Here is a 27,795-nt window from a genome sequence, read left to right on the forward strand (position 1 = left end):
TTCACAATGACAATCACCTCACTTTTACAGATTGTTATGTGTAAGGTTGCCCTCAGTACCTGGGACTATTTGCTTTATTAATTTATAGGAGTGTTCTGTGTTCTATATTTATATGAAATATTATTCAAAAATCCATTTCCCCCTGCCAGAGAATAATTGCAATGCAAAGACACAAAGTGAGTTTATTTTTCCATTACAAGGTTTATGGAACCAGCTGGAGTCCTCTCGCCCTGAGATACTGTATGTGTAACAATAAATGCGCTACATTAATACTGCAATTAGTTATGCCAACAGACTAAACATGTAAGAATGGTGAAAGCAAATTGGACAGACAGTATCGTTGTGAACTACTTGTGTGTGGATGTATGGTTGCAGCATGAGTTTTAAAATAAAAAAGGTTGCGTGCTGGCCGCCTCTGTATAGGAAAAAAAAAAAAAAAACAGGCCTAGTCTGTTCGAGAGAACTTTTAAAGGCCTGTGGACTGAGACTTGTCTACTTTCAGGTCCTTGGCAACCAGCATTGCTGTGACTGGGTGCATAGCGGACCGGTTCTCCACAAAAGTCTTGATTGCCAGGTCACGGAACTTGTCCCAGTTATACACCTCCCTGCAAAACAACAAAGACATACAGCGTGAGGTAATGGAAAAGTAAGACCAATGCCAGGGAATTTTCGAATATTTTATAAATGGTAGTGAATTTCTAGAATACTGGAACGGACGTTTATTACAATGCTGGCCACTTTTGATTCCTATACAATACTTCATATACCATATGGCCACAGAATTTCAATTAATTTCTGCTGTTCACACCCATTTTTTCCTAATCAGGGTCATGGCTGCTGGAGCCCTTTACCCAAAGTGGGGTGCCAGCCCACCGCAGGGGTCTTTCTTTGTATTACTATTAAAACGATAGATTTGGGTAACAGTTACTTGAAGAGAGGCCGTGTGAATTTCATCCTCCCCTGTTCAGTGGCCATCTTCAGCGCCATGGGAACAGCCTCCTCCAAGTGAGCCCTGACACATACACGCAACCACCTACACAAATACAAGTAACAAAGTATTATGATTATGAAGTATGAACACAGACCGTAACTCGCCAGAACTCGCAACTTTGGAGGTGTTGGGCCATGTCACTGAGCTCCATGCCATAAGCACCATACCCTTGTTATATTATGTTAATTTTAAATATGATTACTTTAAATTCTACATAATGGCTATCAGCTGGGGTCATGCAAATAAATATTTTCCATAAGAGTTCAGCACCTGAACCGGATCTCAGAGTTTTTGATGGAGTTCAGATCATACACCTCCTGCATCCTCTTCACATGGGTGAGGGGCAGAGCTTCCTGTTGAAGCAACAAAAATTGCATATGGATTCTAATTAAACTTCAGTTTTCAACTGTTGATTACATATATTTGTATATGCATCTATGGTAATAAATGTCAGTCTTCAGAGCTAAGGTGACATCTATACCTCCTGAAGCAGGAGAGCCATGAACTCAATAAGCTGGTGGGAGGAGAGGGTCTTCACATCTGCTGCACAGAATCCAGATAGATCTGCCTCTGTAGCCTGAGAGTATAAAATGAATAACATTCATTATTCAGACAAACAATTCAGACCACACCTCAATAATCTATTAACCCAAGCATACAGTACATAAGAGTTCCAACAATACTTAAATGACAATGACAGGTACATCATAATTAGATTACATGAACCTGAAACTTAATGTAGGAGCTTGTGTGTATGTGTGTGTATATGTTTTCACGTAAGATACCTTCACCCATCTTTGGCACAGTGAGATGCAGGCATCTGCCATGGTGGTATCATATCTGTACGAGAGCAAAGTTTAGCAGCGTAAATATTGCGAAACTGTAAAACACTAATGGATGGATGACACACACACATCATACTTTGGCGTAACAGGAGGCATCCCTGGTGTGTGCATCCAGCCATTCCAATCCACCTTCTTCAGAACGTCAACCTAAAACAATATTTATACAAATGTTGCTATTTATATGTCATGCAATCTCTTTCTTCCTTGCACAAACACAATTCTTTATGACAACCTGTAAAATTTCCTCACTGTCACTGAAACAAAAACATGCAAATGTTTTAGGCGGGTATGAAAAATGCTGTAAACTAAGAATGCGTTCAAAAATCTAAACACATTGTTTTTAAGTATGGATGTTACTATCCTTTGGTGCTGCATTTTTACAAGTAGTATTGGTCAGGACGATTGGAGTCCTAAATGCACAGGCAGATACTGATCAATCATGCTGCAAATCTATTCTGCAGCAGGACAACCTTAAACATACAGCTAGTATGATTAAGAACATTTAAACGTGAAAATGAAGTGAGTGTCATTGTGAAACACTGCAGCACAGAACACGGTGACACAACGAAATGTGTCCTCTGCTTTTAACCATCACCCTTAGTGAGAAGTGGGCAGCCATGTGTGGGGGATGGTGCTTTGCTCAGTGGCACCTCAGTGAATCGGGATTCGAACCGGCAACCTTCTGATTACAGGGCTGGTTCCTTAAATCACTGGGGCCACCACTGCCCCAGTGAAAAGAATCACTTTTTCCACGCCTACCTACTATTTGCACAGTACTGTATTTTTGTATATTTTAGACACTAAGAACAAGAAGGACATAGACCCACTTGCCTTGTCTTTGAAGTAGGTATACAGATAGTTCTTCCACTCCTCAGTTGTCACACTGCTGTAAGCAAAGAGCTGGATGTAGGATTTCACAAAGGCCATGAATACCTCTACAGAAAAAGAGAAAGAAAATGCATGAAATGCTCAGAGAGCTTACAACAATGTACCAAGGAACATTGAAGACATTAATAAAAAAGTGGGACAACCACCACCCCCCCTGTACATGAATAAATAAGAGTTGTGGACTTACCTGGTCCTCCCAACAGCTCCTCCAGGTGGTAGAGAAGAGCAAAGCCCTTCTCATAGGGTACAGAGGAGAAGGCCTCATCTGTGTCCACCTCATCCAGGTTGGGCACCAAGTTAGTGAGTGGGTTATTCTTCCCAAATGTGTTGACCTAGAGAGAGATGGAATTAAAGCAATGTTTGCACATGCATGTATGTGTGTGTGTGTGTGTGTGAGGTTCTCACAGATTCCTGCAGTTCTTTCCAGCCCCCCATTGCTTTGAACTGCCTGAACTGCTCACTTTCAAGACACCTGCCAATCATCCGCTCCAAATACACAGTGTGCCCCTCATTGAGCCTGAGTGTAGACAAACACCGAGAAACAAAAAGAGGAGTTTGTGCATGAAGAACAGAAAGATAGAAAAGACAACCTACACAGACCAACAGTTAAAACATAAAGATAATTATAAAATTCTAAAGTAAAGGCTGCTGCTGGTTTTGGTGCTGGCACACTAAGAATGTTGGTGTAAATCAATGGCAAGAATGTAACAAAAAAATTGGTGTTAACATGGCTTACAAAAATAAATGCTCACGAACAAAAGGACGAGATTTGTCAAATTTAGAGGTAATGAGCTCTAGGTATCCCACAATGCTCTACTATCTAGATGATTACCTTGAATTAATGTCTACAGATCTATCACTAGGGTGCAATAAAAAATCCTTGCAAACCAAGTTGCTCACATGACAACTCAATCTTGTGGTGCTCTCTCATTTAGTACCAATAATCCTTCATAAATAACACTTAGGGTGAATACATTAATTTATTCTGCCCAAAAAATGTATCGATTAAACCCCCGTGTAAAGTCTTATATTATGCTCTGGTCTTATCATTGCAATGCAGGGGCCCAATACGTAAACAGCACTGGTGCTATTCACTAGGACAATGTGGGACAAGGTAAAACACAATGAGAGTCACTTGAAGCTGAAAACTCTTAACTGCACATCTCAATGTACTTCTAGGCACTGGAAGATCATGTTAATTATTGTGCAAACAAACCAGAAATGCTCCCAGGTCTTGTTGGTCACAAGATTTCCTGTCCAGCTGTGTGAGATCTCATGAGCAATAACCTGGACATAGCATAACAAATATAATACAATTGGTCATTTTCCACATTGCGTCATATTGCATATATTACACTTTTACACATAATAATGATTGATGACTTGATTTTCAAAAATAACTTAATTTTAAATTAGATTTGCACAAACAGTAAATGTAGACGGTATGGTAATGGTATGACAATGTTTTTTGTGTAAGAAACCCCCTCTTTATTCTTGATGGTTTGAGCAGTGTGTTGTAATGACGTACGTTGGAGAGAGACCGGTCTCCAGCCTAAAGAAGAGAAGACAAGGTCAGTAAAATCTGATACATCGGTGGTTCTCAAACATTTTACAATGAGCGCCAGAAAACATCTGGCCAGCTTCATTGCTGGCATTAAATTCCTAATCACTTTCAATGATACGAATATTTTTTTTCATTAGTGTACTATGTTCAAGGGTGAATGGACCACATTGTGGTCATGTTTAACAATCACCTATGTATGAGAGAGGAAATAGAACCATTCATACTTCCATGTAATGTAATGTCCTGCCACAATGTTACAATGTCATGTAACACAAGTGGTCAGCAAAATTGCAAGAACTCATTGGGTTTCTTGCCAGCGCCATGTTCCCTTTATTATGTAGCTAGCTAACTATCTTTATTGACATGTGTAGTTTAATCAGCAATGAAACACATTGGGCAGCCATGTTTGTGTTCCTTACCAGCAGAGTGGGCGTAGCAAAGGTGAGACAAGGGTTCTCCATCCCCCCATAGGGGAAAGACGGAGGGAGCACAAGCACATCATACTGTCCCCATACATAAGGTCCAGCCAGAGACTCTGCAGTCTTCAGCATAGACTCGGTCTGAGAGAAAAAGAGACATAGAGACTGAGTGATGGGGAGAGACGACAGGAAGTAGCAGACAAGCTGCTGGTGGAGAGTTGGTGGAGTATGTGTGAAAAAACATGAAATGAAAGAAGCTCAGCCTCCTTTTCCTGTTACCCAAAACCCTCTTCTATTTATCAAATATGTTAAGGTTGCAAAATCAAATAGAGAAGTACACTTCTCTATTCTCTAAACAAAAAAAACCAAAAAACTCATCCTGCCACAATCAAATACCACACATGACACAACAAGTATGCACATAAGCATGTAAAGCACTCTGTAAACTAAAAGGGCATAGACTCGCCCATCGCCAGAAATTAAAGTCTAAATGGTGAATTTGGCGTGGTTAACTCCTGCAAAAATCTTAAATTGTGAACTGTTTGCTAAGCATTTTAGATATTGGAGGTGTTCCGGAGGTTGCCCCAGTATCTCTGGATGAATTAGGAGGTATTGTGCTACATCTAAATCAATCCTCTGGTCCCCTCGACGCCCTTACAGCTAGCTTAATAAAGAACATTTTTCAATGTATAAGACAATCATTTGATTAAATATTCCATTATAGTTTTCATCAAAAGCACAGTGCTGAGACTGCACTTCTACAAATTTTAAATGAGAGCAAATCTTAGTATTAGTCTTGCTGGATTTGATAGCAATTTTTTATTCAGTATATCGCTATTTCTTATTAGACAGACAGAGAAGTTGGGTTTTCAGGAGTAACTTCGCAAATGTTACTTATCAAATCAGTAATTTTCAGTGGTAACTAAAATATTCAGTCTTCAATTTGTGATGTGTCTTGTGGAGTGCCTTGGGGCTCTTTTCTTGGCCCACCTATTATTTCTAACTTTCATTTGCAGTTTTCTATAAAGAAATGACTGTATTCATGTTTCTTTCAGCTAAGAAATATTGAAAAGAGTTCAATGTGCTCTCTTCCCAGGATTTCTAAAAAATATTATTGCATTTGTTTCATCATGCCTGGATTGCCTGAACTCGTTATATATGTGCTAAAACCAGACAAGACAACTGAAAACTAATTTTTATTCTTTGGCTTTTAACCCTAGGTGTGCAAATTATTTAATTTGCTATTTTTATGGGGATGTTGTATTTGTTTATAGCTTGCTATATATAAAATGTGTTGCTTAACCAATCTCATTTTTGTCTGTTTAGCATTTTGTAACTCTGCTTAGAATACTACTTTTTGACCATTTACTTACTTACTAAAGACTTTGTTACTACAGCTGTGAAAATTATATTATGGATAATATGTAATACATATTTGGAATATATGGTTCTATATGAGCAAATGAGCATTGTCAAAACTGTTGCCAATGCTTGTCTGTTTAGGGTTATCAAGTCGCAGAAGGCATATGGTGCGCACACAGACCTCAGAGAACTCAAACGCTGCCTGGTCCACATATTCCTTCTCAGACCAGACCCTGGAGCGAGGCCCAATCTCCCTGAGAACAGATAATGAGAGTAAACAACCACCTATCAAAAATTCCTCTTATATCTACTGTACAGCATGGCTCATACCTGCCATGAATCATTTTCATATTTCATTCCTTACCTGCTCTCCAGAGCTCCAACCACAATGGCTATGAGATAAGAAGGCATGGGCACCTAGAAAAAGGATCATCCACAGGTTTTAAGAATTGCGAAACAGATTTATGAAATATTTCAGACACTTCCTGCAAAGAGGCACATGTATCAACATGAACAATAATGAAAGGGAGAGTTAAACATAACAGTTTCACAGATTCAGGTTGTCAGCATCATGTATCAGATGCTGCAATGCAAAACCATCTGATATACTGTTAAGTACATAGGATATCATTCTTCTAGCAACATGATCAACCATATAGTTGAGTTCTCAGTAGTAACTGGCCTCAAGGTAATCACCTGTGTGTCTTTATCATTTGTGGTGATAAGTGGATAATCTATTCTGAGATCAGGCTAAAAGGACTTTGACACATCAGAAGCTATTAGATATTAATGTACAATTCAGAGCTGTTAAACAGTTACAACAGTGCCATACCACCAAAATATACCGTACTGAAAATTAATAAATAAACAGACCGGCTGTCTGAAGCGGTAAATGATTCTGTTGCATTCCTGGGGATCAACCTCCTGTCCATCACGCAGGGCACTCATGACCACAACCAGCTCCTTAGGAACAGATACCTATCAATATGCACACAAACAATAGGGATATCATGAAATACTGACATGTTTATTACTAATCAGCACAATGATTCATACAAAAATGTACTGATGAAGTAATGTATTTAATGCTGCAGACATTTAAATATGATTCTTAATTATGTGCCCTTTTTCAAATTCCCTCAATTGGCTGTAGTCTGGAATTACAGTATTTGGATACCATGAATAAAACCTACAGATTTTGTAATCTAAATTACAAAATTGCTAGTCTGAGAAGCTTTGCACATTCATTGATAGGCACCTCAATCTTGTATTTTCACTTAACAATGAAAACCAGGTTAAGCAAATCAATTAGCCAAATAAAGACAGATTACTGTTTTCACCCTTTAACTTTGTTGATTAGTTCATTTTAACTATGACACTGACACAAGAATGTTTTTAAAATCACAGAAATAATGTATGTGTCTTTCAAGAGAAAAAAAAACACAGATATTATCTCAAACCAGCCCAATCCACAGAACACAATTCAAACTGGCCAATCTGGCAACACAGCTGAGAAGTCTTTGTAACTTCTATAAATTAGCCTAATCAAGGGAATGAACCACTTTAAATACCATTGTGTCCCTGAGCAAGACAGTTCACGCGGAGTTGCTCCAGGGGGACTGTCCCTGTAACTAACACCAAGGTTCTAATGCTCAATTATGCATCAAAGTGCCTACTGTCAGGGCAGTAAAGTAGCAGTATGTGCCAAAGGGGAGATGTTCCGGCTAAGAGGTAGAGTAGCATTTATGTGCTATACCTGAGCATAGTAGGTGTGTTTCACTGAGGGTGTGTCCTGGCAGGGGACCATGGTCCTGCAGTGGGTGGCCTGTGGACACACAAAGACGTATTAACACATTCGCTCTCAAAAACACACAAATTAATGCTACGGTGGTATATAATGAGGTTAATAATGGTTTTGAGCAAAGTTATCAAAAACACACACACACACACACACACAGACTTTGTTCTATGTCTTAAATATCAGAAAGAACCCACAAAGTCAGCATCTTCACCAGACAGCTTCTGTAACTGCTCTGTTTAATAAGGAAATTCTTTTGAAACAGGAATTATCTAAGATTGCTTAATTTCCCATTTGCTGACCACAATCAGGTCTGGTAAACTCTGCACAAACAACTTCAGAGGTGTAACAAGAGTATTTGTATCATCAGCATAGCACATGTTATTTATTTATTTAAACTATTACATATATTGTTATTAAATGGCCATTTTTCCTTTATTCCACTCCCAGCTAAATGGATGCAGACTTTTCTTCTCCACCTGAATTCTTTTCTGCAAAGCCACACATACCCCAAAGGACACTAGTTTAGTTGTCTGTGCTCAACATGTTCTGTTTTTACAAGACTGAACAATTTTAATAAAAAGTATTGTTGATTAGAATAATGGTACTAGTGTAAATAAATAAAACTGTAGTCACATTCCACTGTGCTCATTGTGCACATTTTCTCATGGCTTGAGGGTGTTAGCTGCAGAAAAACAGGAACCGGAACGCCAGACCACAACATCTACAAGTGTTGTCAGAAAATAAGCCAAGGAAAATAAATGGTTTTGAATTACAGCGATTACTAAAATGATTATATTAATCCAGCCACTGGGGATGTATGTGTTACGTCCTAGTATTTTGGTGTGTTTCTGCATTTCCCGATTGCATCACTTCCTGTTTACCCTGCGCCTCCCCTAAGAGGCGACGCAACCTGTTGTGTCTGCCTGCTTCTGTGTTTGTTTTTCTCGGTTTGTATACTTATTTGTTAATAAAATACTTGTTAAATTTCTCCGTTTGGTCTTAGTAGTTTTGTAATTTCTTTTGTTATGGGCAGGAACCCGCTTGTAAAACAAAATTGGGGGCTTGTCCGGGATTTGTTCTGTTTTTCTCTCAGGGACATTTTTGTTTCTCTCCGGGACATCGTTTTTTGGGGAAGACTCACGTTCGACGTTTGTTGGGAACTCTGGTAAATTAGACGTCTCTAGCCGGATTTTCGCAATCCCTCCATCGGAGCGCATTTGTTGTTTTGTTGGTTTGTGTTTGGGGATTTTTTTTTGGGTGGTGTTTTGAAGAGTAAACCCCGGGAGGAGCTTCGCAGATTGTCTTCTGACTGACCGCGAACCTTCAATTGGTAATGCTCTTTGAAGAATAGGAGGTTAATTTAGGGGGATCGAGTTAGGCAAGATTAGGGATCAGAGTTCCCACACGCACACGTTGTTGCGGTTACAGGTGGTGGAAAAAGCGCACGTTTCGCTCCATTTGCAGTCTTATCTTTTTTTTTGGTGCTGCATATCATTCAGCCCGTGTTGAATTAGAGGTAAAACGGCTAGAGTTTGAGGAACGCAAGAGGGAGAGGAACTAGTCACGGGATAGTCACGCTCCTACCAATAAATGTTTTGTTTTTTTATCAACAGTAAATGTTGATTTTTAGTGGCGGGGGTGTTTGTGTTGTGTTTGCAGGTGCCTTGTGATGGCAAATTGAGCCCACCTGTCCCTGCTGTGGGACAGACAGAAAAAAACGAGCGTCAGTCTCCTTTTTCGGGGCTGCGATTGCCGTGCCATCCACCCCGCCCGGCTCCCTACCATTTCCCTTTTGCATCACTTCCGGTTTCCCCTGCGCTTCCCCTAAGAGGCGACACAACTTGTTGTGTCGGCCCGCTTTGGTGTTTGTTTTTCTGTTTCCCGTTTTGTTTGTCGTTATTTGTTTTCATCTGTATTTCTTCTTTATTTATATACTTATTTGTTGATAAAATACTTGTTAATTCTCCGTTTCGTCTTAGTAGGTTTTCGTTTTTGTCATTTCTTTTATTATGGGTCGGAACCCCTAGACCGGCTCGTAACAGTATGTGATTGTGTTTCTTGGTGCTGGTCCCAAGCACCGGGTGGAGGCAGGAAGGGCATCTGCCATTAGGACCAGCCGAAGGGAGATGATGAGAAAAATTAATATACTCATGACATTACCAATTTCATCTCATGCAGTATTTTTTAGTTCTGGTTTTCTAATCATCCGAATGTGTTCTTTTTAAATGTATTAATTACTATATTAATTGCACATTTTTGTGGCTTGAGTGTCAAGATCCAGATGGCTGTGAACCTTCACCAGATCTCAATCAATGACAGCGCCCATCTGTTGCAGATTTACATCTTGGTCCGTACGGCATGGTCATGCAAATGAAAGATGTCTTACAAGAATGTGCAGATGTTTGTTGCTTGCGATGGTTGACTTAGGGTATACAGAATTTCTGATTTTCCAATCATCCTAGACTGTTATATTTTAATAAATTAATGACTAATTGAACTGATGTTCACAGTTTTGTAACAGTTGATGATTAATGTTAATGGACTTTGAGAGGATCACATAAAAGGTCAGTTAGATAATCATATTCATAACGTTCAGAAGCATGCACAGAACGCAGACAGCGTTTACGTGCACACATACCTGACACTGGCTGAACAGATAGGGGTGTTTTTTCCCAGCAGTCTGAGTGGGAGTGAGCCACTGCAGAGCGAACGCTCTGGGAGACGTCTCATAGGCGACCTCCACGATTACATGCTGTCCTCTGCACAAACACACAGACACCCAGTCCAAACCGTTACTTCTTTCTCACCATGATGAAGTGACACACACCATCACTTCCCTTTAACACAGACGTGTCAGTATTAGAAGATCTGAACAGTTGTGAAAACAAGACCTGGACAGCTCAAAAGGCAGCATGATCTCCAGAGGAGATCCCTTGAAACGGTGCTTATCGCCAAGTGAGAACTTAGCAGACTGGCCATTGGCAGTCACAGAGGAGATCTTCAGGTCCTTGGTGTCGAGAGTCTACAAGATAAAAATAAAACAAATATGTGGTGTTTAATTAAGTATGAATCTGCATCATTATCAGGCTTCACATCCTGTGGAGTTCTGCTGAAACCTGTTCACAAATTCCACAGGAAAATGAAATCTTTGGCTGAAGACACACCCATCAGGTTCAGACCAAAGGTTGTAATGCCGTGTGCTCTGGAACTATTTTATCAAAGTTCATAAGCAAGGCAAAGAACACATTCGCAAAGAAGCAGCTTGAGGCATTGCTAAGACCACTCACACAAGGTTCCAGCTTTGTCGCTAATCATTAACAGTTAAAAATCAGCCAAATATCAACCTGAAGCAATCGATTGCTGAATAGAAAAAAAAATATCAGAACCGTTTCAGAGAACCTAATAGGGTTCTGCAGTACTGTTCTCATGCACAGACTACAAATCCAGGAACTGGTATCAAGAACTCACATCTACTGTGTAGGACACTGCTTTGCGATCTAGATTGGTTAACTGGTATTGGGTAATAATTCAGATAACAGTATTTATAACAGATCCCGATAACTGGCTGATTTATGTCATGTCCTTTCTACGTCTTTATAAACTTTGCTGTGCGTAAAACTAATACAAGTGCGACTGAACTCATGCTAAAGCGTATCTTTACAGTGTGGTGTGCGCATCACTCCTCCGTGGCCTGTTACCGCGGCGCATGTAGTGTGTAATGAAGGAATGCAGACTGGGTACGCACGTAGGTGACTGGACATCTAATAAGAGCACACGAGAGTAAAAGCAGCTGTTAGCAGGCCGAACACTTCGCTCTTAAAACTGAGCGGGACGCAGCCTTACCAGAGATGTAAATTTGTCCTCGAGCACCTCGACGGTCAGCGCGACTCGCCCTTTCAGCACATGACTGTCAAAGTCCACGTGGTAGGTCAGGTTCAGGTGCTTGGTCGTACACCTGGAGAAGGAGGAGAAGGAGGAAGGGTCTGAGACGGGAGCCATCGCCGGTCGGTGCGGAGAATAGCCGGGACCGGTCGGGGGCTGCATTTTTAATCCAGCGAGGGATCCATGTGACAGCGGTCGGCGGCAAGGCATTGTGGGAATCGTAGTCGCCTCGTTGAACGCTGCGTGCGGAGGGTGTGGCTGCGGACTACACTGCCCCCTAGAGACGGAGAGGGGCGGCGACCACTGACTGACTAACACTGTAGTGCAACGTGAAAATTGTGTTAAATTGTTTATTTACGTACATGTTTCTGGAGAACTTTATTGGGCCATATTTTTATTTAAAATCAAACAGTTAATATATTGCAAATTTGACGATTATGTATATTAACACTTTAGGACATTTCTCCCTAATACAGAAAGAAGCAAACAATAAAACACTGGCAAAGAGTTCATTTAAAAATGAAAATGAAATGATCAAAACGTATTTTGATTATTTGTCTGAATACATTTGTTATGATGTATTGGGTCAATTAAACTAAAATAATTTAGTTGGAAAATGTATGTTTTAATGTATAACATAAATATGTTATTACTTCTAATAACAAATATATATTTTACTTTTCTATCCCTTCAGCGACAGTATGCAAAGTGTCATGCAATATCTTTTAAAAAATATAACATTTGTTTTGAAATTATTTGAATAAATGCTAATATTAATTACTTTGTTGTTTGTGTGTCATTTGTTTAAATGACTGTCATGATTACTATTTTATTACTAGTTTCTAACTAAATTCTGAGACAATGCATATGCAATACATACGTGGAAGACCATATACTTTAATCGGCCGAATAATAATGCTAACGTTGAGTTGGTATAGGACTGGCGGTACGCGTGTCACTTCCACAGAAGGAGGCATGTGACAAAGTGCCCACTGTATGTGTTTTCTGGTCCGCAGCCATGCGGCCCCATACACACCACACTGTGATGAACTGTGTACTGGCACCTCTGAGCTCCAGCGGCTCAGACCCTCACACCAGCCCGAGGACAAAATGTTCATTCGCTGTATGTACTGTGTCACGAGGTCCAGCTCCACATTTTAGGTTCTCTAGGCGAGGTGCAGTCCCTGTTGTCCCCTACGCCGTGACGTGTGAATTAATGAATTTCTTTATTCATTTTTATTTAGTCGACTTGTCAAGGGTAGCATGAATTGGAGGCCCAGAGCCGCCATCCCAGGCTGGAGTAACGTCCAGCAGACGGCGCAGTGTAATGGAAAGTGGATTTTCTTGTAAAAAAAAAAAAAAAAAAAAGAAAGAAAGAAAGAAAGAAAGAAAAGTGGGGGGGTTTAATTGGTTGCATGTGTTATGACATTTCTGAATTTTGACTGGATGCCTTTTTTGGTGTCTGTTCACCTACATTACCTGCACATCTCTGTTTGTATTTGTGTTTAAGAATTTTTTGGCGGTGACAGCAGATTTCTGGTTTCGACCTGTGTCTGTGTGTGTGTGTGTGTGTGTGTGATTGTGTGTGTGTGAGAGTGAGTGAATGCAGATGTTTTCTGTGCTTCAGTTTCCTGTCAGTGAGAGGATATCCCTCCAGGAAACCGGAAGATGGATCCACTCCCTTATGGTGGCCCCAGTTCCCTCCCTCTCTCATACACACACACACACACACACACACACACCGCTTTTAGAAGTATCTTCTAAAAAAGGTTTTTATTGCCGAGGGAGCAGATGCATTTTCTAACATTCACTGTAGTCGTCGTCGTAATGCATTTAGCCTTATAATAACTTCTGCACAAACTTTACATCATCAGCGACAGTCTCTAAATAGGCCCAGAATAAATCTCTCGGTCTGACTGTCTCCCTCTCTCTCACACATACACACACACACACACACACACACACCCACACACACACGCACACACGCACGCATACGCACATTCGCAGGAAGGAACTCGCGCTCCTCCCAGTGGTCCTGGGCAGGAAGACGGTGACGTCACTTGGAGCGGTTCTACGCTTAGTTCGGGTTACATTATTACTGTGTGTGCGTGTGTGTCTGTGCGTGTGCGTGTGTGTGTGTGTGTGTGTGTTAGAAGCTGGCCAGCAGCGGGCACGGCGAGAGGAGGAAAAGCGTGTTTACACAGACGGCCGCGCGCCTGGGGAATAATGCGCGAGGGGAAGTGAGCCGGCTCTCTGTCTGCCTGCGCTAGCTTCCTGCTGCACACACACACACACACACACACACACACACTGAAAAAAAAAATCAGGATCCCATTACAGTCGGGCTGAGGCGTGGAGACGACAGTCAGCATGGAAAAACGGGGCATTTCGCGGATTTTTTTTCAGTAAAATTTATTAAAGGAAAAACGAACTACAATCGGGGTGAGTAAAATACCTTTATTCTGTTTACTTCCGTTCAATTAACGTTTTCATACTCCTTGAATTTTAACTGTGGCGAAAAAAAAATCCAGAACCATAAACCGAAGTCTATTACATCGAATAAGAAACGGGGGGGGTTCTAATCGAAGATTAAAACTTTCAAGTACAATGTTGGTCGTTTCTTGCATGGTTGGTTGTGTTCTATTGCTAAAATGTACTTGAACAACTTTAGTTCGGTTCAGTTTATTTTGTGGTGACGATCTGATCGCGCCGCTGCCTCTTTAAAGAGCCAGTGGAGTTTCTGCACGCGGTTGCCAAGTCCGCTTACTTTAAGCAAAGTTGTGCATGTTTCTCATACAAAAATAATTCGGCATGTTTGAAGTCGCAGGTGGCTTTGCGTAATTTCTTAGCGTTTGGGCCTCTGTTGCCTTCATTATTTCAGAAGTTGTCAGATCATGTTGTATCTTATTTCACTTCCTCTTCTGCAGATGTAGGCAGTAAAGACGTGTGTGGAAGGTCAAAAGCATTTTTTTAAACATTTTTAAAACTCTAGTATGTATTTATACATTACCATTTATATTACATTCGTTTTAAATAGAACATTTTTGTACACATGCGCAGAAAGTTATTTTGTGCTTATTTTGGCTTCGATTCACAAGCCGATCGTTTATTTGTACCAATTTCTGGCAACCCGGTTTCTGGTTCGTCTAGGAGAAGAAGCCCTAATTGCCATGCGCTTCCGGATTGAATCTGGCAGCAGACAGCGTCTCGAAAATGACTCACTGGGCCAAACAAAGAAACTTTTGAGGCTCCAGGAGCGCCGGCTTGTGCGCACGATTCGCGTCTCTCGGCTTTAGCAAAACTTGTGCTTCTTTTACGCCGGAGAGCCGGGCGGTCAAATGCTTGCCCGCGGAGAACGCTGCGGATACGCACCGTCCCGTCCCACAATCCCTTGCGCCAGACGCCCCCCCCCCCCGTTAAATGATATAAAACAAAGTAAATATCGGACCTCTGGCGGCCGCCGAGTTTTCCACTGGCCGCGAACAGGAAGAGCGCACGTTTAGTCACGGCTAAGTAATGTCTGCACACGCCGACTAATCTCATTAGGAGCTTCCGGCCGCCCCACACTGGAGGCTTTTGTGCGCGGAGCCGCGCTGCTCTGCACGTTTCAGGCCGTGTTCATTAGGAGCTGAAACTATTATTAACCATGTAAATATATGAACCATTTTATGGTTATGGATAAAGTCTAGTCCTAGATTTAAGATGGACAACTTCATTGATAACCTTTAAAAATCAGTGCAGTTCATATTAATGAATATGAACCTTTTTTTTTTTTAATTCACTGTTCCAAAAATTACTTTTGGGCAACATGTTAATCTCATAAAACAGGACTGTAGTATGTAATAGTAATAGTATTGTATTGTGCAATTGTCTATGATTACCACCCCTCCCAGAAGCAGTGTACGATACAGTGGGTGTCAACTCTAATCGTGCTCCACCTAGTAACGAAATGAATCCCATTAAACGGACCTGCCAAGCATTGAGACAAGACTTTTCTGCTTGTGCCCACTGCGTGTCTCCAGCCAGCAATATTCTCGTTGAATCAAGACAGTGATGCATTTGGTTAATTCCACCCGTCTTGTTCCTGTTTATAAGGCCCTGTGACCAGGCTAGAGTGGGAGTCTGTGTTTATGTGCTCTGTTCACTCCAATAGCACATCAAAGGTCACCGCGCGCCCCGTCAGTCACATCTTACCAGTTCTTCTACATGGCTGGTCCGTATGCGTTCTCCATGTGGGCTCACGGGAAGAGAGGGACGAGAGGGAGAGCGGGGTGCTTTGGTCACAGGCAGCACAAAAGGAGGAGAGGAAATGTTCCGTGTGGTGGCGGCCTTTTCCGCATCGTTCCCCCCGCAGCAGGAATTCCTACCTTTCAGAATGGGATGGCCTTTCCCAGGAAGACGCCCTTTGGTGGAGAATTGACGGAAGTCCTCATTTAGACAGCTTTATGGTTTCTCAGAGCTTACCGCACTCCGCAGAGGATGCTTTGGCAGGAAAGGGCTTTATTTCACCTTTTTTTAGGTGGACGGAGAAAGGGGGAAAAAAAGAGTGGTGTGTGAAACTCTGGTTTGGCGACTGTTTCGGCAACTTGGTACAGATGTGATGGTGACAATAATGGTGGTGGCGGGGATGCTGGCGACGTTCTAACAAGCCTGTGTGTGTAAAGGAGTTCCTGGTAAATATAAGTCTGTCTTGGCACAGGGTGTGAGCTCTCCTGACCACATCCTTCTTTGTCACCGCGGAAACATCCTGGACCAAGTCCTGCGTGTCGCCTGGAGCTGCCTGCACCTCCACCTCTGGCCTCCAGGCCATATGCAAAACGAGCTCAGACACACACACACACACACACACACACACACACACACACACACACACACACACACACACGCTGACCGCTATCTGAGCCGTCCGTGCCCGGCACTTTCTGTTTCCTGTGCAGAGACAAGGCCACACGCCTGCTGACACATACACGTACGCAGGGTGCAAAAAGAACAAACTGAGGACAAGTCCTTTTATTCTCAGACGTTCTTCTGTCTCCAAACCTGTCTATAGTGCTGAAGTGCTGCCGCATGTCCAATTCCCCCCATTGCACATTTTCTTGCTGATGGCGTTTGGAAAGGGCTGAACAAAAATGACGTATTGCAGGTAATACCTGATGCTAGCTACACAATGCTAATTTCAGTTTTTTTTTTTGTTTTTTTTTGCTTCTCATAGAGAACACAGTGATACAAATTATTATTATTCAGGATTTTAAAGACAAAACAAATGGTTGTGTGAGAGATGAAAACAGGGTTGGGCTGGTAATGCTGAATACCGAATACAATATCATGAATGTATTCCGTAATAAAATACATGATTGGTACAACAGCTCACTTTATGACCTCAAGCTGTTTCAAACAAATTTATGTTGCATAATGACAGATTTGCGTATGTGATTGAATTATTCAAACAGTAATTGGCAAAGTCAAAAAGAGTTACAAAACCTAGTTCCAGTGTAATATGGGTAATTTCTTGTTTTGTTTTGTACATCTTTGTAATGTATTCAGTGCACCTCAGTGGCACCTTGGCGGTTCAGGGTTCGAACCAGCAATCTTCCGATTATGGGTCCATTTTTCTTACCCTCTAGGTCACCACTGCCACATGTAACACAGTAGGAATCAGCGTTACATGTGTTACAACCCTGTAAATGTAAATATGTGTGTATACACATCCACCCCAAAAATGGAGCACATAAATCATTTCCTATGTCGTCCAACTTGATCTCTTTTCCTCTCCATCCTTCTCTCGCTCCACCACCACACCCCTTCCTCTCTTCTCCTGGTCGTCCCTAATCCATCTTCCACCCTGCTGCGAGCGCTCCCTGAGAAATGATGAAGATGGTTTTAATCCCTGTCCACCCTTTAGCACTGACTTACAGCAACTGCGCTTCATGATGTCATTTCTCTCATAATCATTCACACACACACAAACACTGGAGCTGGTCACATTCCTAACAGTAGCAAATCACACACTAGATGTGGTCTGTTGTCTGTGGTTAGTGATGGATGGGACCAGTTCAGGTTGGTTTAAATGAGCGTTAGATATGACCACACTCTCAACTCATATGTCCTGAGGTTACAGTCGTCCTTCCTCATCCCTCCTACTCATCCTCACTTTCCTCCTCCCTCCCTGAGTTGCAGCTGTCCTGCAAAACTAGTAAATGTACATTCAATACTATAAATATTTATCCCAATCATTACCCCAATTCTTATGAAGGTATTCAGCAATTGAGAAGAAATGTTGAATTTGTAAAAAACGAAACCTCCATGGTTCATCCGATGTGCAAAATTGTGTTACATTACATGCTGGATGACATCTGTGAAAGTGAAAGTGAAGTGATTGTCATTGTGAAACACAGCACAGAGAAATGGTGCACCCTTGGTGAGCAGTGGGCAGCCATGACAGGCGTCCGGGGAGCAGCGTGTGGGGGCAACGCTTTGCTCAGTGACACCTTGGTGGTTCGGGGGCCATTTCCTTACCCGCTAGGCCACCACTGCCAGCAACCACAGCACATCTGTGCTGAAAATGGGTTTAAAACCCAGGATCACTAATCAAATGCAAACTGAAGTGCAGCTAGAGCTTGCTTATCTCCAGGATCTTACACACTAAATGCTGCCCTTTACTGCTGACCTTTTGTGGTTTTCTGTTGTGAGGCTTTCACAGCTCTTTCGTGTTCAGGTGATGCTCTGCAGGAATCCCATGCGGGTTTGTGAAGAAGCCTCTGCAAAGTTGTTAACGTTTCCTGCAGTAAAATCCCTCGGTTTGATGTGTATCATATCGCCTGTTTACTCTTTTTCTATGGCAAAACATAACTGTACAACAATCTGGATCAATTGCACATAAGCAGTTTCACATTAATGCTCAGCAGGAGTTCATATAGATAAAAAGACAAAAAGTGTCACGGTTGCGGGAAAAGCAAGATGCATATGCACGACTCACCAGACAGGGTAACACATCACCAAACGTCATACAAGCAGAAACAAACAGGGCTGCTTGAAACATGTAAACACGGGTTAGAACACCCTTCAATCACGGGAACACAAGACGACCATGAAACTCCTGGACCGGATCCTGGTCCCCTTCCGGACTGGATCCTGACCCCTCCCCCGGCATGACTCCTGCCTCCCAAGACAGTCCATGAAGGGGACCATCCGTTGGGGAACCAGCACCCTGTGGAAAATGAAGCCAACACTGGCCTGGGACATGGGGGCTCAACGCAAACACGAAGGACACATTTGCAGGGGATTTAAAAATACAAAGCACGTAATACAAAACATAAAACGACCTGGCAACGACTAGACGACTCTCATACACGTACTTACACGTGCATACGAACGAAAAAGTCCTAACCAGAGAAGAAGACTGCATCCTCTACTCTTCCTCTACTCGTTCACCTCCGTCACGGCAGCCCCTGCTGGACAGCTGAGAAACCGGTCCGCCGGCGGCTGCATTACGGGATCGAGAGAAGGGAGAGGTACGACGGGGGAAAAACAAGTGACGTATACCGTAGTAGAGCTTCCTCGCTTTGTTGTTCTTGTCTGCGCACTAGTCAATGGGAGGGCGGCCAAGGCTCTGGAAGGAGAGAGGAGGACGAGCGAGATGGGAGAGTTGTCTGTATTTGAACAGTTCCAGTAAGTTAGCAGAGGGACACGCTCCTCTTACCGCCGCAGGGCCGTTACAGTCGAGGGGTATTTATGATTAGGTCTGCCTGGCATCGTTCAGCTTCCTTCTCCATCCATCCATCCTCTCGTTTCCTTTCTGACTCTCCATAATTTTTTTTTTTTTTTTCCTCTCCTGACTGGAATTCAGAATTCCTGCAGATCTGTGGTGGACCTGACTAAACACCCCACATCTTTAACGTTCACACCTCCACCCGCACCTGGTCCCTGTGGCTCGGCACAGGAACAGCTGACCTCAGGACAGTGCTGGGGGCAGTGGTTCGAATCCCGGTCCGCCAAGGTGCCACCGAGCAAAGCACCGTCCCCACACACTGCTCCCCGGGCGCCTGTCATGGCTGCCCACTGCTCACTCAGGGTGATGGGTTAAATGCAGAGGACAAATTTCACTGTGTGTGCTGTGCTGCTGTGTATCACATGTGACATTCACTTTACTTTACTAGACACCTGGGTCTGGTGTGAACCAATCTAGGATCAGAAGAGAACGTGGCCAGGGCTCTGCCGCAGTGCTGTTTTGTTGTTATTTACGTGCCTGTCTGCTAATCTGTAACAGAGCAGGAAATACTTCCTGAGCTACGGCCAGAACTGGCGCCGACATGGCGTAAAAAGGTTGGACTTGCACTGCCGAACCATGAAGCGTCAGTCCAAACACCTAACTTCATTTTAAACGGATTCAATTTCCACAGCGTCCTGTCTGCCTTTACTTGTTTCTGAATGAGGACACACCCGGCTGGGGTGCAAACAGACCCAACTGGTCTGCACACATTCAGTCATAGAGCCTCCAGCAGCCGCTTCTGAGAGCCGAAGTCCTAAATTCTATTTTTTTTTTCATTACACGACAGTGTATGTGAATAGTCAGTTCTGGTTCTATTTTGCATTGAAAGGTGAAAAAGACAATCACCTGTTCTCAAGTCTGCATGCAGGAAAAACAGGTGCCTCACCAGAACAATAAATGCTGCAAAACAATGGTGTTCTGCAGCAGGGACAGCTTTCAAGAATTTGAAAAGTAAACTATAATATAAATATATACGGATCAGATATTGAGCTATTCATGGACACCCTTAGACGTCTAAAGGTGTGCTGTGGTATCTGGCACCAATCTGTCAGTTGCAGATCCTTCAAGTGGTGCAAGTCATGAGATGGTGCCTCTGTGGATCTGACTTTTTCCTTCTTGTATTGAGAATCCAGAGGCCAAGTTGGTTTTTTTCTCTATAGGCTTGGCAACCGTCCCGATTTATAGGTGATTTTGATTTGTCCCTTTCCGGGAAGCTCCAGTCCCGTATTCCAATCACAGCCAGGTCGACCAATAGTAAACTACCTTAAGCATGGCAAAACTCATGCAAGCATTGCTATGAGTTATAGACTGCTTCAGGGATGTCAAATTTGCAGCACGCAAGCAACATCCTGTGAGAACTTTATATCTATTTTTAGGGATGCGCTATAACACTGATTTACTTTTCGATTTGATACCAAGTAAAATTCACGTTGGTATTGGCGATACTGATAACTCATACAAAAACTAAATGTATTTGGAAAATTGAAATAAAAAATAATCTAAATCTAAATTTGGCAACCGTACTAACATCCCACAATTGCTGCAGTTTTGGAGATGCTATGGTCCAGCCATTTAGCCATCAGATATTAATTTACGGCATTTATCAGATGCCCTTATCCAGAGCGACGTACACTAGGTAGTTACAGGCACAGTTCCCCTGGAGACACTCAAAGTTAAGCTTCTTGCTCAGGGACATAATGGTAGTAAGTGGGGTTTGAACATGTGACCTTGTGGTCTTCTGCTTCACAGGCGAGTGTGGTATCCACCATTCTATCACTATTTGGTATTTGGCCCAGTTAACTTGACAGAAATGTCGCACCAATGCCAGGTAATCTGTGTTCACCTCACCTCTCGGTGATCGTAATGTTATATCCCATCACTGTACGAGCTATAACTTCACATAAGAACACAGATTTGGAACAAAAGTGAAGTATGAACAGGTTCATCCAGTCCAAAATATGTTAAAGGAATTTCCATTAATGCTTAAATACAGAAATGATGGTCATGATGGCCAGTTGTTGATGATTACTTATCATGAAGCTCTGCATCTTTTGACAGACATGGAGAGCGCCATCACCCTGTGGCAGTTCCTGCTTCAGTTGTTGTTGGATCAGAGCCACAAACACCTCATCTGCTGGACGTCCAACGATGGAGAGTTCAAACTTCTCAAGTCTGAAGAGGTGGCCAAACTCTGGGGTCTCCGTAAAAACAAGACCAACATGAACTATGACAAACTGAGCAGGGCACTACGCTATTATTATGACAAGGTACACACACTTTCTGAAAATCTGAATTTTCAAAATGTGGTAAATAAACACCAACTCTCAACTCTAACCATTCAGTGTCATAAAATAAACCCGACAGAGGAGTTGTGAAACGGTCAAAGTAAGTTTGTATTCAAATCATATAGACTTTATGGCATCCCCTTGTGATCTCCAAAAAAATCTATTATTTTAAACCACATTTAACTGATTCTGAAAAATTTCTGACGCCTCAGTATTCTAGATCTTTTTGTCAGTTGTTTCTGTGGAGTATTCAAATATAATTGCAAGTATTTTTAAGGCTTTTTTTGACAATTCTATCAAGTTTATGCAAAGAGTCTATATTTGCAGTGTTATCCCTTTTTTTCATGACCTCAGCAATTCGCTCTGGCATGCTGTCAATCAACTTCTGGCCCAACTTCCTGACTGATGGCGACCCATTCCTTCATAATCAGTGCTTGGTGTTGGTTAGAATTTGTGGGATTTTTTTCTGTCCACCCTTCCTCTTGAGGATTGACCACAAGTTCTCAATTGGATTAAGGTCCGGGGAGTTTCCAAGCCATGTTTTGCTCCCTGAGCCACTTAGTTATCACTTTGGCCTTATGGAACAGTCATGCTGAAAAACTGTTCTTGGATGGTTGGGAGAAGTTGCTGTCGGAGGATGTTTTGGTACCATTCTTTATTCATGGCTGTGTTCTTGGGAAAAATTGAGAGTCCACTCCCTTGGATGAGAAGCAGTCCCACACATGAATGGTCTCAGGATACTTTACTGTTGGTACGAGACAGGACTGATGGTGGCGCTCACCTGATCTTCTCCAGACAATCATTTTACCAAATACCCCAAACAATCGGAAAGGGACTTCATCAGAGAAAATGACTTTACTCCAGCAGTACAATCCCTGTACTTTTTGCTGAACGTCAGTCTGTCTTTGACGTTGTTCTTGGAGAGAAGTGGCTTCTTTGCTACCCTTCTTGACACCAGGCCGTCCTCCAAAAGTCTTCACCTCACTGTGTGTGCAGATGCCCTCACACCTGCCTGCTGCCATTCCTGAGCAAGCTCTGCACTGGTGGCACCCCGATCCCGCAGCTGAATCATCTTTAGGAGACGGTCCTGACACATGCTGGACTTTCTTGGGCGCCCTGAAGCCTCCTTCCCAGCACTTAAAGCTTTCTACTTTACGTTTTTGATGATCCGGTAAATGGTTGATTCTTGCCTGTGAAGCACTTTTTATGTAACACAATGATGGCAGCACGTGTTTCCTTGCAGGTAACCATGGTTAACAGAGGAAGAACAATGATCTCAACCAACACCCTCCTTTCAAAGCAACCAGTCTGCTAGTCTAACTCGGTCAGCAGGACAGAATGATCTCCAGCCTTTAGCTCATCAACACTTTTACTTGTGTTAATGAGAGGATCACTGAAATGATCTCAGCAGGTTTTTGGCTTTTGTGGCGGGGTTGAATGCTGTGGAAATATATATGTTTGGGATTAAGTTTATTTTCATGGCAAATAGGGTTTTTGCAATTCATCTGATCACTGTTTATAACATTCTGGACTATATGCAAACTACCATAATGAGAACGGAAACTTTGTGAAAAAAAGCATTTGTGTCATTCTCAAAACCTTTGGCCACAACTGTACATTTATTTAAAGTTGATCAATATTACAATATATACATATTTAAAGCTGCAGAAATTTAATTCAAACAAATATTTAATTATAGTTAATGAAGATGGAGATGGACAGTGAAGGAGTTTTAGGGATTCAGATGACTCATCTTTTGCATTTGCATTTACATTATTTTCAAATGAAGCAGCATGGCTGTCACTCAAACAAGAGAGCAACAGACCTGTGGTGTTCCCACAATGTGCCTGTTGCAAAAGTAAACTGCACAAAATTGTATTCCCATTTTGATTCCCATCTCCTAATCAATTCCTAACATACACATTATAGCAGGCTTTGTAGAAATAATCATGGCTAATCACATTTAATTAATTTGTTAATGTTTTTATAGATTAATAGCATTTTGTGTATATTTTTATATTATATAAATGTATGTATTTTTGTGCATTTTATTCTTTCTGACAGAACATCATAAAGAAGGTGATTGGACAGAAGTTTGTCTACAAATTTGTCTCATTTCCTGACATTTTGAAGATGGACCCACAAGCTGTGGAATTTGGCCGAGAGGCGGGTGTGCCTGTACTCCAGGAGGTGGAGCCTGAAGGAGAAGGGGAGGAGTCTTCCAAACTCTCCCTGTCAGCACTGAGAAGCCCCGCTTGCAGGAATGAGTACCTGCACTCCGGCCTTTACTCCTCTTTCACTGTAAGTTCATTGCAAGGCCCTCCTCAGCTCCTGTGCCCAATCAAACTGGAGAAACAGCAAGAGGCGGAGCGTGGCGAGGTGGAGGGTGGCCGGACTGTCATACGATTTGTCAATCGACAGGAAAAAGGTGGAGCTCTCCCAGTGGTGTCCCTGCCGGCCTCTCCACCAGCTACTTCTTCTAGCGACGTTTTCTTCTCATCCTCTTCTGCCAAAGCTTCCCCGCGCTCCTTATCTTGTTCCCCCTCCCCACCCAGTAGCCCCGCCTATCATCGAGCACCTGTGCTCAGTCATGAGTCTGAGATGGACGAATCAGAGCAGAGTGCTCAGCCCCTCAACCTCTCATCAAATCACAGAGAGCGTGCCCAAACGCAGGCTCCGCCCAATGGACTCCCACCCAAAACCAGGAAGCCCAAAGGCCTGGAAATCTCCACCCCTTCAATTTTATTGGCCGGGAGTGACATTGGCTCAATTGCGCTCAACAGCCCCGCCCTGCCATCAGGCTCTCTTACCCCAGCATTCTTTACTGCACAGGTAAACATTCTTTACTGCACAGGTACCTACATCCATACACTCTTACACACACTGACACACACACACACACACACACACACAGTCACCTTTTTAATACACTGAATTAAGTTTCCTCTTCACAGTATAGATGAGGTCATTTCAGATTAATAATGTGTAACACAGGCTCAGAGTCTCTCTCTCACACACACACACACACACACACACACACACACACACACAAAATTAAATGCTAATCTAGCGTTGTGTTCTAAGCATTTTTGTGCATTTAAGTACCATTGAAGAATCCGCTTATTTACTCTCATTTCTAAATCACTGCCCCGTAGTCCAGCCCCTGTAGTCTAAACCAAACACAGCAACAGAACAAGGAGGAACTCTGTACTTTTGTTTGTTAAGGACCCTGGAAAACTTATTAAATATATTCATTGGTGAGTTTGTATGTTGTAGACAACAGGCCTCAGAAAAAAAGCAAGACAACTGGCAGAGAGGAAGGTGGGGTTAGGCAACGAAGGGAGGGAGGGGAACCTGTAAGTGAAGCCATATGTTCATAATACTCTGAAAGGCAGGCGCACGCCATCGTACCTCAACACACACACACACACACACACACACGGCTAAGAGACAGCCCAGAAACAGAGAGTGCAGCAGAGGAAAAGAATAGAAAAAGTAGTGTGTGTTGGTGTGATGGTGATGATGACAACCCAACTGTAGGCTGTTGGTCTCCACTGACTAAACACACACACACACCGACACACATACAGGCCTGCAACAGTTCCTCGTATGACACACACACTAACTATAAACAGACTTCCTGAACACTCACACATTGCCTTATGTCTTCTGAGCAAGCTCCCCCCCCCTCACACACACACACACACAACTGTAATTGATGGAAGCTACAGCATTATAAACTCTCCCCCCCCCCCCCCCCCCCCCCCCCCCCCAACAGACTCCCTCGGGGTTGCTGCTGACCCCCAGCCCCCTCCTCTCCTCCATCCATTTCTGGAGCAGCTTGAGCCCGGTGGCCCCCCTCAGCCCAGCACGGCTACAGGGACACAGCTCACTCTTCCAGGTACACACACACACACACACAGGGGAGGAAGGAGAATTTGCCCATTACTCTGTTTCAGGACCAGCTTCAGCTCAGCAACAAGCTTTCGCTGTGTGTGTGTGTGTGTATGTTCATCGTTGAGGGTTTCTGCTGTTTTTTTTACTCTTCTTCTCGTAACCATGGTTTTATTGAGGTGTGAATGTGTTCATACATGTTAGTTTTGTGTCTGTTCAGCGTGCGAGAGTGTGTGTGGACGTAGTGTCGTGTTTCAGCACTCATGTGAGCAAGAGGAAATCCTGTGGATACTTCCTGCTCAGACCCAGGGGAGGTGTGTATGTGTGTGTGCGCATGTGTATTAGGCTCCATATTTCAGATCATCGCACCCTACATTTTACCAGCAATGAAAGGGGTGGAGCCTCTCCTCCTATTGTAAACATCACTAGACAACAGGAAGCTTTTGTGTAACCATCTCTTCTCCTTTCATGTATATAAGATTTGATTATATTGTATATTGTCGTCGTTTTAGTGTCAACAGTAGCAATTTTTTTCTCATCCTGACACACTCAGACACAGTAATACTGACTGCAGCCACTTCCTTTCAAACTCAACCGAGAGAGAGAGAGACCACCATCCTCCTTGCAACAGAGGAACTTCAACTCAACTTCTCTGATCCACTGAAGTGGCTGAAGTTGTTCAGTGTGTGTGCGTGTGTGTGTATTCTGGGGCTTGGAAATAAGCTACAGATGTTTCCTCTCTGCTTTGGATATGGGGGGAAAACAGCTTCCTGTTAAAAAAAGGGGACAGGGAGGCGAAAAAAAAAAAAAACCTGATGTGTGTTTCTGACGAGACGTTCTGACCAGAGCTCTCACAACAGGAAGTCCCTCACCTACCATTACCCTGATTCACCACTGGTCACGGGGGAATGAGTATGTGTCCACAGAAGCAGGCCTTAAAATGCCCCCTCGATGGGTTGATGCAAAATGTAAAAACGTTTTTAATCAATTTTTTTTTTTATAAAGGAATTAGCAGTTCATTTCTGTTTTTGTTTTCTTCCACCTCTCCACAGTTCCCTGCATTGCTGAATGGGCCACTCCCAGTTCCTCTCCCAAACCTGGATGCATCATCCTCCCCCCTCCTGCTTTCCCCCAGCACACAGAAATCCTGATTCCAGCATATGGTGGACTCTCATCTCACCTAATGGATTCTGAGACCAGCGGTGTCACTGCAGAACCACCCAAAGAAAGAGTCTTACAAGCCAAATATGGACAAATATACATACTTTTTGCCATTTATTTTGTCTTGATTGTGTTCTCGTGCTGTAAATGTTTTATTGGATGCAGTCTCACACATGCAGTCCAGCCACATTTCCAAACACACATACACATACTTCCCGTGGTGCTAGTGAAACCAGTCATGCTCTGTACTCCAAACCCAAAGCACTTGAATGTATGGCTTCCGACGCAAAGCTCCTCAACACACATCCGTGTGTTCAAGCCCCTCCCCTCCATACACAGCTCTGTAAATTTCCCATTTAGGCACACTGTCCATTTAACCTCGTCAGCCTGCTTTTCCCAGATAGTACGGAATTCCCGGCCCGTTACTCCACTCATGTCATCGCTTGTTTTGTTGAAACTGACGTGCTGGCTGTGAATCAGGTTGTCTCTTTCGTGTAATGTCTTCATGCTCTTGTGTTGTATTATATTATATTGTATGCACTGTGCTTCGAACGTGTTACCGGCTGTGCCTTCTCATTCTAAGAACTGCATTTTTTTGTAATAGACGATATTCCATTTAAATATTGGAAAGAAAAAAATAAGCAACTTTATACAATCTTTTGGTCATTAATGAATTTGATAAAATGTATTCTCATATTAATTTTATATATTTTGCTTTCTGGAAAACTATGCCTCTTTTGTTGTTTCTGAATAAAAATAGAAGCATTGAATGCTACAGAACTCTACCAGTTTTTTATATGTTTTATAAAAATATATATAATAATAAATGGATTAAATATTTTTTTAATATTTCAGCATTTCTCAGCATTCACTGCCCCATCAATCTGGACCATTTTAACTGTTTCAAAATCTTAATTCATGTCTTTCCTATTAAC

General features: G+C 42.6%; 2 protein-coding genes across 3 annotated transcripts; one reads left to right on the forward strand and one right to left on the reverse strand.

The window, feature by feature from the left end:
• Window positions 1-162: 162 nt before the first annotated feature.
• On the reverse strand, window positions 163-11,934 carry lta4h (leukotriene A4 hydrolase). The gene is made up of 19 exons (XM_028955493.1): window positions 11,714-11,934; window positions 10,762-10,892; window positions 10,509-10,629; window positions 7,826-7,894; window positions 6,943-7,047; window positions 6,434-6,486; window positions 6,251-6,323; window positions 4,708-4,848; window positions 4,253-4,276; window positions 3,941-4,011; window positions 3,130-3,241; window positions 2,912-3,056; window positions 2,668-2,771; window positions 1,913-1,983; window positions 1,777-1,831; window positions 1,473-1,568; window positions 1,262-1,344; window positions 929-1,033; window positions 163-605 (listed from the first exon to the last, which is right to left on the reverse strand). The coding sequence occupies exons 1-19, from the start codon at window positions 11,912-11,914 to the stop codon at window positions 467-469; spliced, it is 1,899 nt and encodes a 632-aa protein (XP_028811326.1). The 5' UTR covers window positions 11,915-11,934; the 3' UTR covers window positions 163-466.
• Window positions 11,935-13,757: 1,823 nt separating this feature from the next.
• On the forward strand, window positions 13,758-27,635 carry elk3 (ETS transcription factor ELK3). 2 transcript variants are annotated; one of them, XM_028955548.1, is made up of 5 exons: window positions 13,763-14,194; window positions 21,579-21,787; window positions 23,870-24,637; window positions 25,584-25,706; window positions 26,752-27,635. In XM_028955548.1, the coding sequence occupies exons 2-5, from the start codon at window positions 21,581-21,583 to the stop codon at window positions 26,848-26,850; spliced, it is 1,197 nt and encodes a 398-aa protein (XP_028811381.1). In that variant the 5' UTR covers window positions 13,763-14,194; window positions 21,579-21,580; the 3' UTR covers window positions 26,851-27,635. The 2 variants fall into 2 exon arrangements, with proteins under 2 accessions (XP_028811382.1, XP_028811381.1); XM_028955549.1 differs by lacking the exon at window positions 25,584-25,706 and having other exon boundaries at window positions 13,758-14,194.
• The last annotated feature ends 160 nt before the right edge of the window (window positions 27,636-27,795 follow it).

This window comes from Denticeps clupeoides, chromosome 15 (genome assembly GCF_900700375.1).
Source record: "Denticeps clupeoides chromosome 15, fDenClu1.1, whole genome shotgun sequence".
Taxonomy (NCBI): Eukaryota; Metazoa; Chordata; class Actinopteri; order Clupeiformes; family Denticipitidae; genus Denticeps; species Denticeps clupeoides.